The 14,456-nt window shown below is 51.5% G+C and overlaps 5 protein-coding genes across 5 annotated transcripts; 1 reads left to right on the top strand and 4 right to left on the bottom strand.

The window, feature by feature from the left end:
* Positions 1-264: 264 nt before the first annotated feature.
* Positions 265-2,169, bottom strand: B0T23DRAFT_402152 (uncharacterized protein; the record flags this gene model as incomplete). The annotated part of the gene is made up of 2 exons (XM_062838645.1): positions 265-1,991; positions 2,103-2,169. 2 exons carry the CDS (start codon positions 2,167-2,169, stop codon positions 265-267), a joined length of 1,794 nt encoding a protein of 597 aa, XP_062695198.1.
* Positions 2,170-3,314: 1,145 nt separating this feature from the next.
* On the top strand, positions 3,315-6,227 carry B0T23DRAFT_332276 (ribosome biogenesis protein erb-1). Its single transcript, XM_062835739.1, has 5 exons — positions 3,315-3,794; positions 3,865-4,104; positions 4,178-4,290; positions 4,351-5,563; positions 5,632-6,227. Exons 1-5 carry the CDS (start codon positions 3,400-3,402, stop codon positions 6,008-6,010), a joined length of 2,340 nt encoding a protein of 779 aa, XP_062695199.1. The 5' UTR covers positions 3,315-3,399; the 3' UTR covers positions 6,011-6,227.
* A 530-nt stretch (positions 6,228-6,757) lies between these two features.
* Positions 6,758-8,551, bottom strand: B0T23DRAFT_437703 (SGNH hydrolase). Its single transcript, XM_062840633.1, has 2 exons — positions 8,354-8,551; positions 6,758-8,276 (listed from the first exon to the last, which is right to left on the bottom strand). The coding sequence occupies exons 1-2, from the start codon at positions 8,522-8,524 to the stop codon at positions 7,119-7,121; spliced, it is 1,329 nt and encodes a 442-aa protein (XP_062695200.1). The 5' UTR covers positions 8,525-8,551; the 3' UTR covers positions 6,758-7,118.
* A 548-nt stretch (positions 8,552-9,099) lies between these two features.
* B0T23DRAFT_373068 (uncharacterized protein) lies at positions 9,100-10,692 on the bottom strand. Its single transcript, XM_062836779.1, has 2 exons — positions 10,670-10,692; positions 9,100-10,599 (listed from the first exon to the last, which is right to left on the bottom strand). Exon 2 carries the CDS (start codon positions 10,280-10,282, stop codon positions 9,593-9,595), a length of 690 nt encoding a protein of 229 aa, XP_062695201.1. The 5' UTR covers positions 10,283-10,599; positions 10,670-10,692; the 3' UTR covers positions 9,100-9,592.
* Positions 10,693-13,179: 2,487 nt separating this feature from the next.
* B0T23DRAFT_69799 (uncharacterized protein) lies at positions 13,180-13,963 on the bottom strand. Its single transcript, XM_062841662.1, has 2 exons — positions 13,439-13,963; positions 13,180-13,335 (listed from the first exon to the last, which is right to left on the bottom strand). The coding sequence occupies exons 1-2, from the start codon at positions 13,728-13,730 to the stop codon at positions 13,232-13,234; spliced, it is 396 nt and encodes a 131-aa protein (XP_062695202.1). The 5' UTR covers positions 13,731-13,963; the 3' UTR covers positions 13,180-13,231.
* Positions 13,964-14,456: the final 493 nt, after the last annotated feature.

Here is a 14,456-nt window from a genome sequence, read left to right on the forward strand (position 1 = left end):
AAAAAAACAAAGGATCATTCATACCATCGCTATGTCCATAACCCAAATAATGCCTAGTAGTAAACCCGGAAACCTCAGAACTCCACGCTTGGAACGTAACAGAACTGTCATGCCATACCAAAGCAACAGAGAACAATGAAGCTTCCGCTTATGTGGGCGTTCAACTCCGTACCCTCCCTCCTAAGCCCTTATCACCGCCCAAGAGATGAAAAAAAAGAAAAGAGAAAAAAAAAATTTGAAGAAAAAAGAAAAAAAAAAAAAAATTCAGGAAATCAACAACCTATCCATTGCACTCTTCGCAGATGCAATGATCCTCATACCCGGTGACCTCGTATTTTTCCCGTCCGCCTTTCCTTCTATCTTTTCATCCGCCTCGCCCGCCGCCGCCAGCGTCGTGGTTATTCCCGTCAACGCAGTCGGCGATGTCGACCTCTCTCTAGCATTCCCGACATCAAGACCCCCTGAGATCGGTGGAATCACCCCCTCCAACTCCCCACTCGCCACCAATGCCTCCAACCTCTCCTGTCGTCTCCTCGACCTCTCCTCCAACCTCGCAAAGATATCTTTGAGTCCAATATGCTCTACCTTCTCGCACGGCTCTTGAAGGCCATTGCCATTACTCTTGTCCCGGCTAATCATACAACCACCATCATCACCCAAGCTAATCACCGGCCTCTGACTCGCCGTCCCTGCCGCCCCGTTTTGTCCGTACACATCCAGCTTGAGCATGGCGCGGGCTATCAGGCGCCAGGTTGCGGGGGGCAGCGGCTGGGCGAGAAGGGCGACCATGTCCTCGCATCGCTTCCAGGAAGTTGCAATGGGACCCCAGAGTCCGCCGTAGCCTTCTAAATCGAAGAAGATGTGGTGGCCTGAAGAGGCGGCGGAGAGAGTCTCCTTTTCGACGAGGTCGAGGAGGAGGGTATAGGACGAGGAGAGAGAGGGGAGGATGGCGGCGAGGAGGACCATGTTTTGGATGGCGGAGTCAGGGGGTTCGTTCTCGTCGGAGTTGTTGTTGCTTTTGTTGTCGGTCTTGGTGTCGGTGTCGGTGTTGGCGGCAGAGGAGGAACTGCCACCGAGAGGGTCGCCGCAGATGCTACAGAGGATGGTCTCGTGCGCTATCTTGGTGACGGTACGGACGGTGTAGAGCGCTTGGGTGATGTTGTCAGTGGGCACGATGCGGAGAGACTCCATGGCCTCGCGGAGATTGTCTGAGCAGGCACATTGGGCGGCGGGCTGGCCACCGACGGCGCGGTCGTTGGTGTTGGTGCTGTCGCTGGGACTGGTGGTGGAGGAGCCGCCGGGGGTCAGATGGGGGACGGTTGATTCGGATACTTCTGATCGTGATGCCGGGCGGGAGCCGTGGTGATTTTGAGATGTGTTTGTGTATATCCCCTCTGGTTGTTCTCGCTTCGGGAAGGGCGAGGGGTATTGCTGTAATGAAGAGGAGCAAGCTGATGTGGACGTATGTAATGTGGACGCATGTACGTCAATGCCGTCAAAGTTGACATCGAGGTATCCCCCAAGTACCGGCTGCCATTGTGCGTTGACGGCAACCGTGGAATCCATCCAGGCTTGGTTGGCATGTCCTGTCTCTTCCTTGGGCATGGTCTCTATTTGCCCGGGTACCGGTCCCGGTTGGGGGATGTCATAATCCAAGGACAAGGGGAAGCCATATGATCCGAACTGGAAATTTGGGTCGAATATGTCACTGAAATTTATGTCAGTGTTGGTGACGTCGAGAAAGCACATGTCCAGGTCCAGATTGAGGGTCCCGTCAAAGGGCATGGAAACAGGATAGGTCAAGGCCGCCGTCTCGCTGGGGGGGACATCATCAGTCTTTGCCTCCTTTCGCGATGCCTCGGCCACGTCGACGTGAGGACGTTTCCTTGGCCGACCCATGGGTTTCTGGGCCGAGTAGTTACAGTGAACGGCTTCGCGCTTACACCGCGCACAGCCATCTGGTTCTTTGGAGCAAGCAAGTTTCCGTGCCCCTGCATTTGTTAATTTAGATATATCAGTGCGGTTGGGCAGTCATGGTTGTTGACTAGAGGGTAGAGGTAGATAGATATATGGATCGAAACGGGGAGCGGGACGAAACATACGGCACTCGTCACAAGCACGGCGTTTCACCGGCTCTTTCTCCTTAGTGACCTTGCTGTTTGAGATCATGGCTGTTTTTCGCAACCGGCCTTTCCTTTAATTTTCCTTTTTTCTCCCCTTCTTTTGCGCGGGCGTAGATGTGTGGTGGGTAAAAAGGGTTGAGTGGTAAGGTAAACGTCCAAGGCTCTCCGCAAGCCCCGCTTAGAAGACACAGAAATCGCCCCGGTGGTACTTCAAGACACTATCTAGACGCTAGTGTGGTGTACACAGTAGATGGGCAAAGAGCATGGATATGTACGTTGTAACAAGGGACCTAGGATGATGGGATCGACTCGTTTTCAAAGGAGGGCAAAGAAAGCAGATTTCAGACAAGATGCTCCAGGCCCGCAATGCTAACGAGCCAACGCAAGCAATCAAAGATCACTTGGTCGCGCCAGACCTGATGCCACTATTAATAAGCCGCAATTGACACAGATAATGCAGAGACTGACTGTCTGTTGCCGCGTTGCCCCAAATGGCACTGGTAGTGTGTCAGTCATCTGCCGAACAACAACATCCAAGGCCTTTGGACGTATATGTGGCTCACTAGCCAAAGGCATGTCCTTTTGCTAGTAGTGGGATGACTATAGCCTGGTTTTATGGCAGTAGTGTAGTGTGAAGGTGTCGAGTAACCCTAGCCCATCAAGGTTCCCTAGTAGGCGTCGTGCTACATATTGTCAACTGCCATGCTTAGAAAGCGCAAAGAGACCGTGATGGTGACAAAAAACGTACACTAAAGAGGCAATGGGGTAAAATTCGAACAAAACTCTGTAATTTCAAGCGATCCATGGAGACTAAATCTGATCATGCCGGGTATTCAATTGATGCTGGTTTGCCGGTTTTGACTGCCAATACCCACAGAACGAACGGGCAGGACGAGCTACAGAAGTGGAATCGTGCGTGGTTGAAGCCAGGTGTAGGGGTGCAGAGGGATGCTGCATCGAGGTTGGAGTTCGGTATTCATCTCATCCGGGCATGATATAACAAATCAGAGACGGAGTGCATGCTCCTGGCTTCATGTGTCTCCATTCAAGTCTGCTCTTTGACACGCTAAGCCGATAGGGTAATATGTTTGGCTCTTTAGCTGCCAGGAATGCCAAGGGCGGTGAGACCAATTCGTCCCCGCCATGAGCTGTAGAACCGGCAGAAAAAAAAGTCCCAGGCCAATTCGTATGCTAGGAATTTTCGACGCCTATCGCTGCGACGCTATCTGGGTGTTTTACCAGCAAAAGACACGCCAAAAATCAACACATACTCACAATGGGGCCAAAAGCCGCTGAGAAGAAGCGAAAGGTCCAGGACGCCGAGCCGGAGTCCGACGACGAGATTGCACCCGATTTTGACGGCGCCCTGTCGCAGAGCGAAGACGAGTTCGATTCTGACTTCGACGACAATGAGCACGAACAGGACGGCGAGCAGGAAAGCGGAAGCGAGACCAGCGACGACGAAGATGAGGAGGGCTCCCTACTAAGCGACGACATTCCCTCCGATGCTGAGGGCGACAAGGCAATGGGCAAACTTGTTCTCGAGGACGAAGAAGAGGAACTTGAGATTGAGATACCCGGAGTCGACCCCAAGCGGCCGGAGAAGGATGATGGAGACAAGAACTATCGGATCGAAAAGGACGCGAACGGCAACGAGCGCTACGTCTACGAGTATGTTGTTGCTCTGCAAATGGACCAAATATCGTTCCATGCCAGCATGATTAACTCGAGAATGCAACAGTGAGATCGACCCCGTCTACGATTCGGACGATTCCGATGCCCAAGAAGCGCCAAACACCATCGGCAACATTCCCATGAGCTTCTACGACAGCTATCCCCATATCGGCTATGATATCAACGGCAAGAAGATTATGCGCCCGGCCACTGGCGACGCTCTTGATGCTCTCCTCGACAGCATCGAAGTGCCCAAGGGCTGGACTGGCCTTACGGATATTCACACCGGCAACCCTCTTAACCTCAAGTATGCACCCAACCCATCATCCTTTGTGTTGCTCGGTTTCTTCGGGTCACGCTTACTGACTGTCATCCCATAGTGATGATGAATTGGAGCTTGTTCGCCGTGTCCAGATGGGTATGATTCCCAACGAGCTGGAAAACCCCTACCCCGAAACCGTGGAATACTTTACTGGTATCGAGGAGAAAATGCGTAAGTCTAGATCTATTCACATTCATCATTGTTGGAACGGTGCAACTAAAGAGTCAATAGCCCTGAGCGCTGCCCCTGAGCCCAAGCGTCGCTTCCTCCCCTCCAAGAACGAGGCCAAGAAGATTATGAAGCTTGTTCGCGCCATTAGGGAAGGCAGGATCCTGCCCTACAAGCCCCCTGAGGAGCGCGAGAAGGAGGAGGAAGAGGAGGAGCAGTACTTTGATATCTGGCAGGATGAGGTGCCACAAGAAGTCAACCCCTTGCACATCCCGGCACCCAAGCTGCCTCCTCCTGGTTTCGACATGAGTTACAACCCGCCCGCAGAATACCTACCGACCAAGGAGGAGAGAGAGGAGTGGGAGAAGCTCGACCCCGAGGAGCGCGAGAAGGAGTATCTCCCTCAGAAATACGACTCTTTGCGGAAAGTTCCCGGTTATGGCGAGATCGTCAAGGAGAGATTCGAGAGGTGCATGGACCTTTACCTTGCTCCTCGTGTGCGGAAGAACAGGCTCAACATTGATCCCAACTCGCTCCTGCCCAAGCTTCCTTCGCCTTCTGAGCTCAAGCCTTTCCCTACCGTTGCCCAAACAGTTTTCCGCGGCCATGACGGCCGTGTAAGAAGCGTTGCCATCGACCCTACTGGTGTTGCTGTCGCTAGCGGTGGCGACGACGGTACGGTACGTGTGTGGGAGCTGTTGACGGGTCGCCAAGTCTGGTCCGTCAAGCTCAGCAGTGAGGAGGCTGTCAACACCGTTAGGTGGAGGCCCGCAAAGGACTCTTTCATTCTCTCCGCTGCTGTGGGTGAGGATGTCTACCTCATGATTCCTACACACGCCAGCGTTACTCCTGCTTTGGACCAGGCTAGCAGAGATATCCTGTCGGTTGGCTTCGGTTATGCTACAAACGGCCAGCAACACGGCGCTGCTCCCGGCAAGGAGCCTCCTGCCAAGTGGGCCCGCCCCGGTGCTAAGCTCGAGGATGAGGGTGTTTTGATCAGGATCACAGTCAGGTCGACCGTGAAGGTTATCAACTGGCACAGGAAAGGAGACCATTTCGCGACAGTATCGCCTTCCGGACAGAGGAGCTCCGTAGCCATCCACACGCTCTCCAAGCACCTCACCCAGATTCCCTTCCGCAAGCTTTCTGGCTTGGCTCAGACAGCGTCTTTCCATCCCCTCCGTCCTCTCTTCTTCGTCGCCACTCAACGAACAATTCGCTGCTACGACTTGCAGAAGCTCGAGCTGGTCAAGGTTGTCCAGCCTGGCGCGAAGTGGTACGTATCCCCATTGTCACCCGGATAATGTGACTGAAATTGATTTGCTAACTCTGTTGACTTTGTAGGATTTCTTCGTTTGATATCCACCCCGGCGGTGACAACTTGATTGTTGGCAGTTACGACAAGCGTCTCTTGTGGCACGATCTGGATCTTTCCATTCGTCCGTACAAGACGATGAGGTTTCACAGCGAGGCGGTTCGTCAGGTCAAGTACCACAGGGGCGGCCTGCCGCTCTTCGCTGATGCCAGTGACGACGGCACTCTCCAAATCTTCCACGGTAAGGTCCCGAACGACCAGCTGGAGAACCCCACCATTGTCCCTGTCAAGGTGCTCAAGGGACACAAGGTCGTCAACAAGCTTGGTGTTCTGGACATGGACTGGCACCCGCGTGAGCCGTGGTGTGTGTCTGCCGGTGCTGACGGCACCATCCGTCTCTGGATGTAAAAGAACAGCGTTTAATGGGACGAGGCAAAAGATGAACAAAACACACGGAGGGAAAACGGAAGCGAGGGGACAGGTTAATCAGTCTGCTTGCCTTGATTGGCGTGCTCGGATGTGCTATTATTATGATTAGAAAGATACACAGGCCAGTTGGAGTGTATACAAGTCGACTGCATGTATGTTCGGCGGAGTTCTCGGAATGCTAAGGAAATATACCACATTTTCGTCTTTACGCTACTTTGCCATTGGGCAGCAGGGGGTTGATCTAGGCCGATGAGGTCTCGCCATGGCTGCTAGGCAGGATTATTTGTCTGCCCTACAACCCCTGTCTATTCAATCTTGGTCTCATGTCCGAGATGATGCCTTTCTCAAACCGCAGAGAGTCGGGCAGGTGTGCTACACAAATGCCGAATCCTGCTTGCGTGGTTGTTCGCCGGAAAGGTCCGGGAAATGGATCAAACTCCACGCCCGAGCTGCCTTCATGTTTGTCTCTGCCGTTATCATGTAACCACACGTTCTTTCCCAAGTGTGTTTTTGTTGTTCTGCTTTCATTAATTGTTTCCTTATCCGCTTGAACTCGCGCCACGAAAACCTGCATATTCTCATTCATCGTGCATCAAAGTGTCGCAGAGGTAGGGGTTAGTGCCCGAGAGCTCATATCTCCCCACAAGTCAATCAGCCCTATAAAGACAAATCTTTCCACTTGTTTTCTCCTCCTTTTTCCCCTTTCTTCCCCCTTTCGATTTTAATTTTAAATTTTTTTTTTTTTATTTTTTTTATTTTTTTTTTTTTTTTCAATCTCTGAACTCTGGTCTAGATCACTCCTCGAGGTGCTTTGGACCATCCAAAAGGCACACAACATCGGCAGCGTTCAAACTCAACTTTTGACGATGACACTCCAACAAAAAGAAAGGAAAATTGAAACCACGGCAGGAAGAAGCCTGATATACATCAAGGACGCCCATTTCACACAAATGAACTCTATACGCTGGCCTAGACCGGATATTCCAGTCCAAGCGACCGGTGCAATGATGACGAAAGCATGAACAAATTCCGATCACCAATGAACCTCTCCAACTACTGCCTACCGACCCACCACTCGCCAACAACTCTACAAATACCTATCCACCCCATCAGCAAACCTCTCAAAAATCTCCAAATCCACCGCCTCTGCCATTACCCGATACCCCTCCGGATTCAAATGCAAATGATCCCCACTATCCCACCTCTTATCCAGCATCGTCTTATTTCCCCGATCCCTCACAGCCATATCAAAGTCCACTACCGCATCAAACCTCCCACTCCTCCGAATCCACTCATTGACCCTTAGTCTCGTCTTCTCCCTCTCCGGCTCACCATACGCCTGTCCCGGCCCGCTCATAGGCGTAATGGTTGCCCCGAACGCCGCGATCCCGTGGGAGTGTAGGCGAGTGATCATCTGCTCGTAGGCAGAGATCAGTCGGTCGCCGACGGATTGTTGGGCGACCTGATCGAGGGGTGCGGTACCGATGTCGTTTACCCCCTCAAAGATGAGCGCGTAGCGAACCCCGGAACCAGGGCGGGCGAGAACGTCGCGCTCGATGCGGCCGAGGGCGTTGGGACCGAGACCGTCGGCTAGGACGCGGTTCCCGCCGGCGGCTTGGTTAATGACGGAGATCGATGACAGCGAACGACCGGCTTTTTGAAGGCGAGCGAGAAGCTGGTCCGGCCAGCGGTTGTTGGCATTGGTGGTGGATCCGCGGCCGTCGGTGATGGAGTCGCCCACAAGGTAGAGGGCGGAGGCACGCTCGGGCTGGTAGGCCTCGATGGAGGAGAGAAAATACCAGTGGTCAGTGCTTGCTACTCCAGCGGTGGAGGACAAGTTGGCAGCAGAGACGAGGTTGCCCTGCGCAAGCCAGCTGGTTGTGCGGCTGCCGGGGTGTCCAGTGATGGACTGGCCGGCCTGGCCGGAGGCGAGGTAGAGCGTGATGGTCAGGACGGACTGGGCCTTGACTTGAAACTTGATGGGGTCCGAGACGACCACGGCGCCGTTGGGAACGAGAAAGTCTGGGTGGCCTCCTGAGAATGTGACGGTCTTGATGGTCCCGGGCTTGATAGCGCCGGAGCCGGCCCCTGCTCTAGATGCGGGCAGTGCGACGGTGACTGCGGTGATAGGCAGCTCAGAGCCGCCGAAGGCGTTGCTGAAGCTCAACCGGATGGTCGAGGCATCTTGAGTGATGTAGACTGTCTGGCGCAGGGTGGCGTTTTTGAAGACTGTGTCTCCGCCGTTCTGAGAGTTTGTGTTAGTGTACGGGTTGTCTGCTTCTTTACTGGTAAGCTAAAATACTGAATCCGGACACTACTTACATATGGAGCTGGAGGAAGGTTTTCAGACTCAACAAGCTGCGGCATGGAGCCCCAGATATCGATCCATTGGTTTGAGCTCTTCGCGGAAACCGAGGAAGATGGGCACAAGAGCAACACTCCAGTAATCAGGATATTCTTCAGGCCGAAGCCTGAGAACGATGAACCGAACATGGCGGCGAGGACGGATCTTGAACGGTGCTATTATTCCAGAAATCACAAAAGCACTGGCCTACGCTTTCCATATTGACTGTCATCCACTCAGGGCGATGGATAGGTTATATACCGATACTAATCTATGCAGGAACATGTCGATGTGTAACTATCTATGGTAGGTAACAGAGTCCATTCTGGGGACCTGGGATGGGCTACATATCCAAAGGTAGCACGGTGAGAAATTAGGCTAAATGGTACATCCGCAGTTCAACCATGGCTAGGCGATGGCTAGTGAGCCATATTGTCTCGTTGACTGGAAGGAAAACACAGAAAGATTTCGGAGCATGGACTTGGTTTTCTCCAAACGCTCTAGTGGAACGTGGAGAACGGCATTCAGAATTCTCCGGCAATCTCTATCCCCGCATCGGCTGCTGTATTTCCTGTTCCCTTGTTTCTTCAACCTTGCTGTACTTGGACCCCGCACGAACATGTTCCAAGATAGCGAAGTCGCTTTGCAATTATAGCGACGTCACGTTCGGTCAAGCGGTATCTATTTCTCCGTCGTCCCGGTAATCGACCTCGGTCCAGGTTGGTTCACAGGAACACCATGTTTATATTGCTATCGTGGACATCCTAGACTCTATGCAATGAAAACAACCACTATCCCAAACTTACAATTATCTCCTTTCGTCAACCAACATACAGCCATTGATTTTTCCATCTCTATTCTGCCATGAGGTGTACCATAAGCCGTTGTCCAATCTTGAGCCCAACGTCCCATCCTTCTGCTTGCGATAACAAAATGCCACATGATTACGCTTTCCCGCGAGTTACTTGAACATGAACGCAAACAAAGTCCAAATAAAGGTGAAAATCATTGAATGGGAACAGATAGGTGAAGGTAACACAAGACTGGGTAAATGAGAGGGTAGTGGAACATTATGGGCAAGACTGTCCCCCATCGGACAGCAACAGGACAATGGAAGGATTAAGATTGTCCAGGAAAAGTACAGACGAAGGACAGAACATTATCAACATCACTTACATGACGCCGATGTGAGCCAGAGCACAGAAGCAATGCGCTTTTCAAGCAGAAAGAGGCATAGGGTCCTCAAATAAGTCGAGGGTCGAGACTCGAGGGAGATGTCTGCCATCTGGCTCCCCGCACCATCCGCCTGAACCCGCAATCAGGCTCGCCTGCTCCGGGGACGAGGGAACATACGCCCAGTCAGATCCGACGCTGCTCGAAATGCTTTGCTTGGACTTGGGAGGCTTTGTGGTCGGAGAGTCTTCGGAGACCACAGGTCTGGCAAGCTGACCAACGAAGCCAGCGCCCTCAATCCAGCTGGGTATGTTACCAACGTAGGGCTGGGCCGTTACCTCACTGTATTGCCCTAGGACCGATGCAGTGAGAGAAGGGCCTTTGGGAAGGGACTGGCTAGTTGTCAAAGGTGGAGCCGTAGCTACGGTTTCCTGGCAATCCATGACCTCGTGGGCAAAGAAGGTCTGGTCCGAGCTTGCGGTCTCTGTTGAGCATCCGTGAGATTTAGCGCGATAGGGCATCTCACGAGTGCCAGTGACGAGGTCACATTCTGCAATATCGGACGCCAAGTCGCCGCTATAACTGGAGGAGAATATGCTGGCAACTTGGGCTGATGATTCGTCGTCGTCGTCGTTGTATTCAGGTAATCTGTCCTTGGTGTGGCGGCTTGTATACAGTTTGATCGACGTCCAGCTATCGCTGGCAGCGGACTGGGAGCCCAACGAAGAGCGCATTGTGCTGATGTTGCGTCGAGAAGGTGTTGGCGAGGTGATGCTCAATGGGAGCAGTGGTTAGAACGGGGTGTTATTCCGTTCGGTAAACGGTGTTGTATGTGAGGGTGGTGTACAGTTGTATGACCATGAAGGAGGTATGGAGCTGGATGATGGGGTAGTGGTCCTGGATAGACGACGATGCGTGCAACGATGTGGGAGTGCTCAAGCGTTTGGAGGGTTTATAAGAACAGTGATCTGTCTTAGTTGGAAATCCGGGTCTACAACAGTCAGCAACGAAACTCTGCTGGGCAACTGGCGTCTTAGGTAGATTTGGGGGACTAACTGAACGAGAAATTAGAGTGTCCAGGTTGCTAGAGTATGAAGGGAACGGGAGAAGTTTAACCATGCCTTGTAAACAAGCGGGGCAGCCCAAGAGTATCGATGACAGGTAACAGGTACGGTTTCGAAGGTTTGGAGCGAAGATATCGTCGGCAACGAAGTGAGCCTGTCGCTAAAGTAAGAAAAAGATCAAGACGGAAAGAATATATGATGTCAAAAAGTAATGGTGGGGGATGGAGGGATGTATGGGGTCTTTATATATTTTTGATAAGGGGAGTAGAGAGGCGCATCCAATATATATAGATACGTCGAGGCAGGGGAGGCAGGGGTACCTTTCTGTGTGAGTAACCTTGTGCTTCTTGCTACGCACAGTTCCAGCACCCCGACCCGGGCAGCTTGCGTAAACAGGAACAAGACTCGAGATGAGCGTTCGGCGCGCTCGCAAACGTAGTCAGCGGGAAGCGAAGAAGGGGAAGAGAAAAAAAAAAAAGAAAAAGAAAAAAAAAAAAAAAACCCCCCGGGGGGTGGAGGTGGGTGATCGGGTAGGGAGATCGAGAAAGACGGGCAACATCTGCAGTGCATCAAACGTGTTATTTGCAATAGGAGGTGTTTGCCGGAAAGCGTGGTCGCCAGGGTCTTTGGAGCGAAACCATTTCCTGTGAGTTTCCCGGGGATGTCTAGGCAATGTCATCAGAAGAGTGCCCAAGTACCGATTTATGAGGTATGAAAACGCACTAGCCCTATTTCCTAAGCTGTTATTGCTGTTACCACATGATTACCACACCTACCGCCCTGTTAATTCAGCTGTTGAAGATAAACTGCGCTGCTATGGTGACTTAGCTCAGCTTGGCTTTGCAAGCTTGCATTTCCGTGGTTTTGTCAAATGTCCAGTTATCAGGTCCTTGACATGCCTCAACATGCGTTGGTCGATCGAATGTGACGCTTTGTAGATCGATAGGACTTTGCATGGTCCAGTCATAAATAGCGAATCGACCTTCAACGAGGAGACTGTCGAAGATTTGGGCGTCATTATCTGAAAGAATTGAGATTAGCTATTATATGCGTATGGGCCATTGTGAATGAACGCGTTGAACATTCGAACTTCGATTTTGAGCGGGTGAAAGTGTAATTGTCAAGCATAACGTTGCCCGGGGCGGAAATGGCGTTGCGGGGAGAGGTAGGTGATAGAAGTGTGTGTGGGACTGGGGGTTTAGGAGGGGGACGATCAAGAGGATGGCCTCCCAGTTAGCCCATTCATCATGATATCTTGTCTCCAATGGACTTGGTTCCAGTATCCTAAACAGTCAAGCTAATGTAATCATCGCGAAAAGAAAGAGAACACATTGGCCTCGGCTAACATTCGCTGAACTGAACCCAGACTTCGGATAGCTGAGATAAATATGAGTATAGCAGCCATTGACAACCAACTAATCACCCTTCCTTGTCAGGTAGGCTACTACACCACGGTATTGCGATCTTGGACCTGATGAACCGGGGACGATCTTCGGGCACAGATACAATGTCGCAACGACAACAGTTGCTTTTGGCAAACCCAACCCCCCTTCCCCCGCGGGCGCCCCAGACAGTCTCGACAGTTATGAAGCGTCAACTGAAAGCAGGCCGGAAGTGATAAGCCAAGAACTTTTTCACGCCATCCTGGATCTCCTGCAGAGACCTTAGCTGCCAGGACTTACCAGGGACCCTCGCGCAGCATGCCATCACTTGTGGTAATGGTGGTGGTGTATGTCGGCTGTGTTGACAACAAAGCTTTTGTGATTTGACACAGTCCGTCATAACCCAACACCCTTGCCATCAAATTCCCCGAAAAGTAAGGGTACCAGCAGGCTTGAGGGAGGCTAGCACTACAGAATGTTCAACCGGCAGGAGAAATCCAGAAGGTGTACCTAGCTGGTGTTTCACTCTCAGGCACACGCAATATTCAAATCCGCATGAGAATCAATGAAATTTTCACAGGAGGCTGCCATGAATCGTTCGCTCCTGATCCTGATGTTTATCAGGCTGAATTGGGGACAGCCGGTTGGCTCGATGTTGTCGGGATGTGTCGATATCTCGAGGAGCTTGAAAACCACAAAGCCAATACATATATACATATAAAATAAATAAAAGACACTTGCGCACTGCAAGCTACCGCTGACTCTTCCCACTTTAGCAGCTCGTATTATTTGCAGCCTGGCGAAAGAGGTTCTCACGACCAAATTTGAACCCTTTCATAGTTGGTTCATACCTCTATGTTTTTGGAGATCAGGTCAAGGACAGAAAGGTTCAGATATTGAAATGTCGGCATCATCCGAACGTCGTTGGTGCTTAAACCCGGAGGGTGCCAACTCCAGCTGCTAACTCCACCAAACAACTCCACAAGTTTGAGCTCAGGGTGCATCGCTCTGCAGGCTACTGAATGGTGTTGTACCCCCCTGCTAGACGCCGCGCCCTTGCTGTAGCGTACATCAAACAGCATCTGGCGCCCGCAATGGGGTCGTTCACTTCCAGGCGCCGGCCCGGCAGGTTCCTTATACGTACAAGAAATAAAAGCTTGCAGGTTGTTCAAGGTCTGGAGAATACCGGCAACTTCATCGCGAGAAGACTGACTAAATCAGCCTTGGCCACGGTTGTTCAAACTCTTCCATATCGATTTTTGCTGAAAAACTTGCCGATCCTGGAGGCGGCAGCTGAAAAGTGGATGCATCCAGGTACGGTTCCTTTGGTACAAGGATATCCTTGCGGAGGATCTACCACGGTTTGTCATGAGTTTACTGCGTACTTTACTAAACACGACGGAACGTAGGAAGTGGAAAACACAAATGATATGAATATAGGTACTTTTGTGTGATATCTCTCGGCTAACTGGGTGGGGGGGTCTCCAGTACACAGCGACTTTGTCATCGTATCGACTGAGATTCAAAGAAGTGAGGTGGAACCTTTTCCAAGTTCTCAACGTTAACAACAAACACCGTTCATTCCCCAGTCCAACCACGGCAGGCTCGTCGATCTCGGTCAAGCTCGCTTTGGCTCCTGCCATTGCTGGCTGGATAAACCTGAACATTAAGGCGAGTTGGGCAAGTAGAAATGAACTTACCGAACCAGTACCCCAGGTATTCAACATCATCATCATCTTGCGCTAGTCCCGCGAGGCTCCGCACCCAATCAACCCCGTCTTCCATTTCCACTCAGCACATAACAGAGAAGAGAAGGCTCAAACTTCAACCATGCATATGCAGGCACGGTGATTCCGTGATCACATGAGTGAAGAAATTTCATTACTTCATTCGATTCAAGTTACGTGTATTCGTCTTTCTCTTCGTCTTGATATGACATCCCCGCGCTGCCTTGTCCAGTCGAGGAGGTAGTGTATGCCCTGCACCAACTTTTCAGTTTGGTGACGAGTGAACGAACTCGCCATCTCTTGCCAGCTGATGGGGAAAGTGTCTTTCCGTTTCGGCAATGGACTTGGCCTAAGTAGCAGGTTGCCATCTGGCTCGGGAGCTGGGAAAGGAACCAAGAACTAACCTGAACGAATATGCCGAGGTGGTGTTAAGTTACCTTTCTCACGAAGATAGTCCTTTGTATATACAGGGCGGGTCATACCCGTTCGACAATCAGAAACCAGTCTTTGTAATTCATCACAATCACTGCATCTATCAACGGATACTTGCGTTGACAAAGTCGATCCCCGCTGTCTCCGCTGTCTTCTCTTTTCGTACTGGCTCCCGTGCCTGGGATCAAGTCAAGTGAATCCTGATCCTTGTCAAATTCATCCGATAGAAACAGAACGACATTAATAGTTAAGACGAGCCTTCTGATGCTTTGAACGGGCATGGCCGATCATTTCTGTATAAGG

This window comes from Neurospora hispaniola, assembly GCF_033458365.1.
Source record: "Neurospora hispaniola strain FGSC 10403 chromosome Unknown B0T23scaffold_2, whole genome shotgun sequence".
Lineage (NCBI taxonomy): Eukaryota > Fungi > Ascomycota > Sordariomycetes > Sordariales > Sordariaceae > Neurospora > Neurospora hispaniola.

Coding starts and splice junctions, on each gene's coding strand:
- B0T23DRAFT_332276 (XM_062835739.1), top strand. CDS start 3,400: ATGGGGCCAAAAGCCGCTGAGAAGAAGCGAAAGGTCCAGGACGCCGAG. Junction 3,795..3,864: donor AACGAGCGCTACGTCTACGA/GTATGTTGTTGC, acceptor AGAATGCAACAG/TGAGATCGACCCCGTCTACG. Junction 4,105..4,177: donor GGCAACCCTCTTAACCTCAA/GTATGCACCCAA, acceptor GTCATCCCATAG/TGATGATGAATTGGAGCTTG.
- B0T23DRAFT_437703 (XM_062840633.1), bottom strand. CDS start 8,524: ATGTTCGGTTCATCGTTCTCAGGCTTCGGCCTGAAGAATATCCTGATT. Junction 8,277..8,353: donor ACCTTCCTCCAGCTCCATAT/GTAAGTAGTGTC, acceptor ACAAACTCTCAG/AACGGCGGAGACACAGTCTT.
- B0T23DRAFT_69799 (XM_062841662.1), bottom strand. CDS start 13,730: ATGATGATGATGTTGAATACCTGGGGTACTGGTTCGGTAAGTTCATTT. Junction 13,336..13,438: donor CCGAGAGATATCACACAAAA/GTACCTATATTC, acceptor ATCCTCCGCAAG/GATATCCTTGTACCAAAGGA.
- B0T23DRAFT_373068 (XM_062836779.1), bottom strand. CDS start 10,282: ATGCGCTCTTCGTTGGGCTCCCAGTCCGCTGCCAGCGATAGCTGGACG.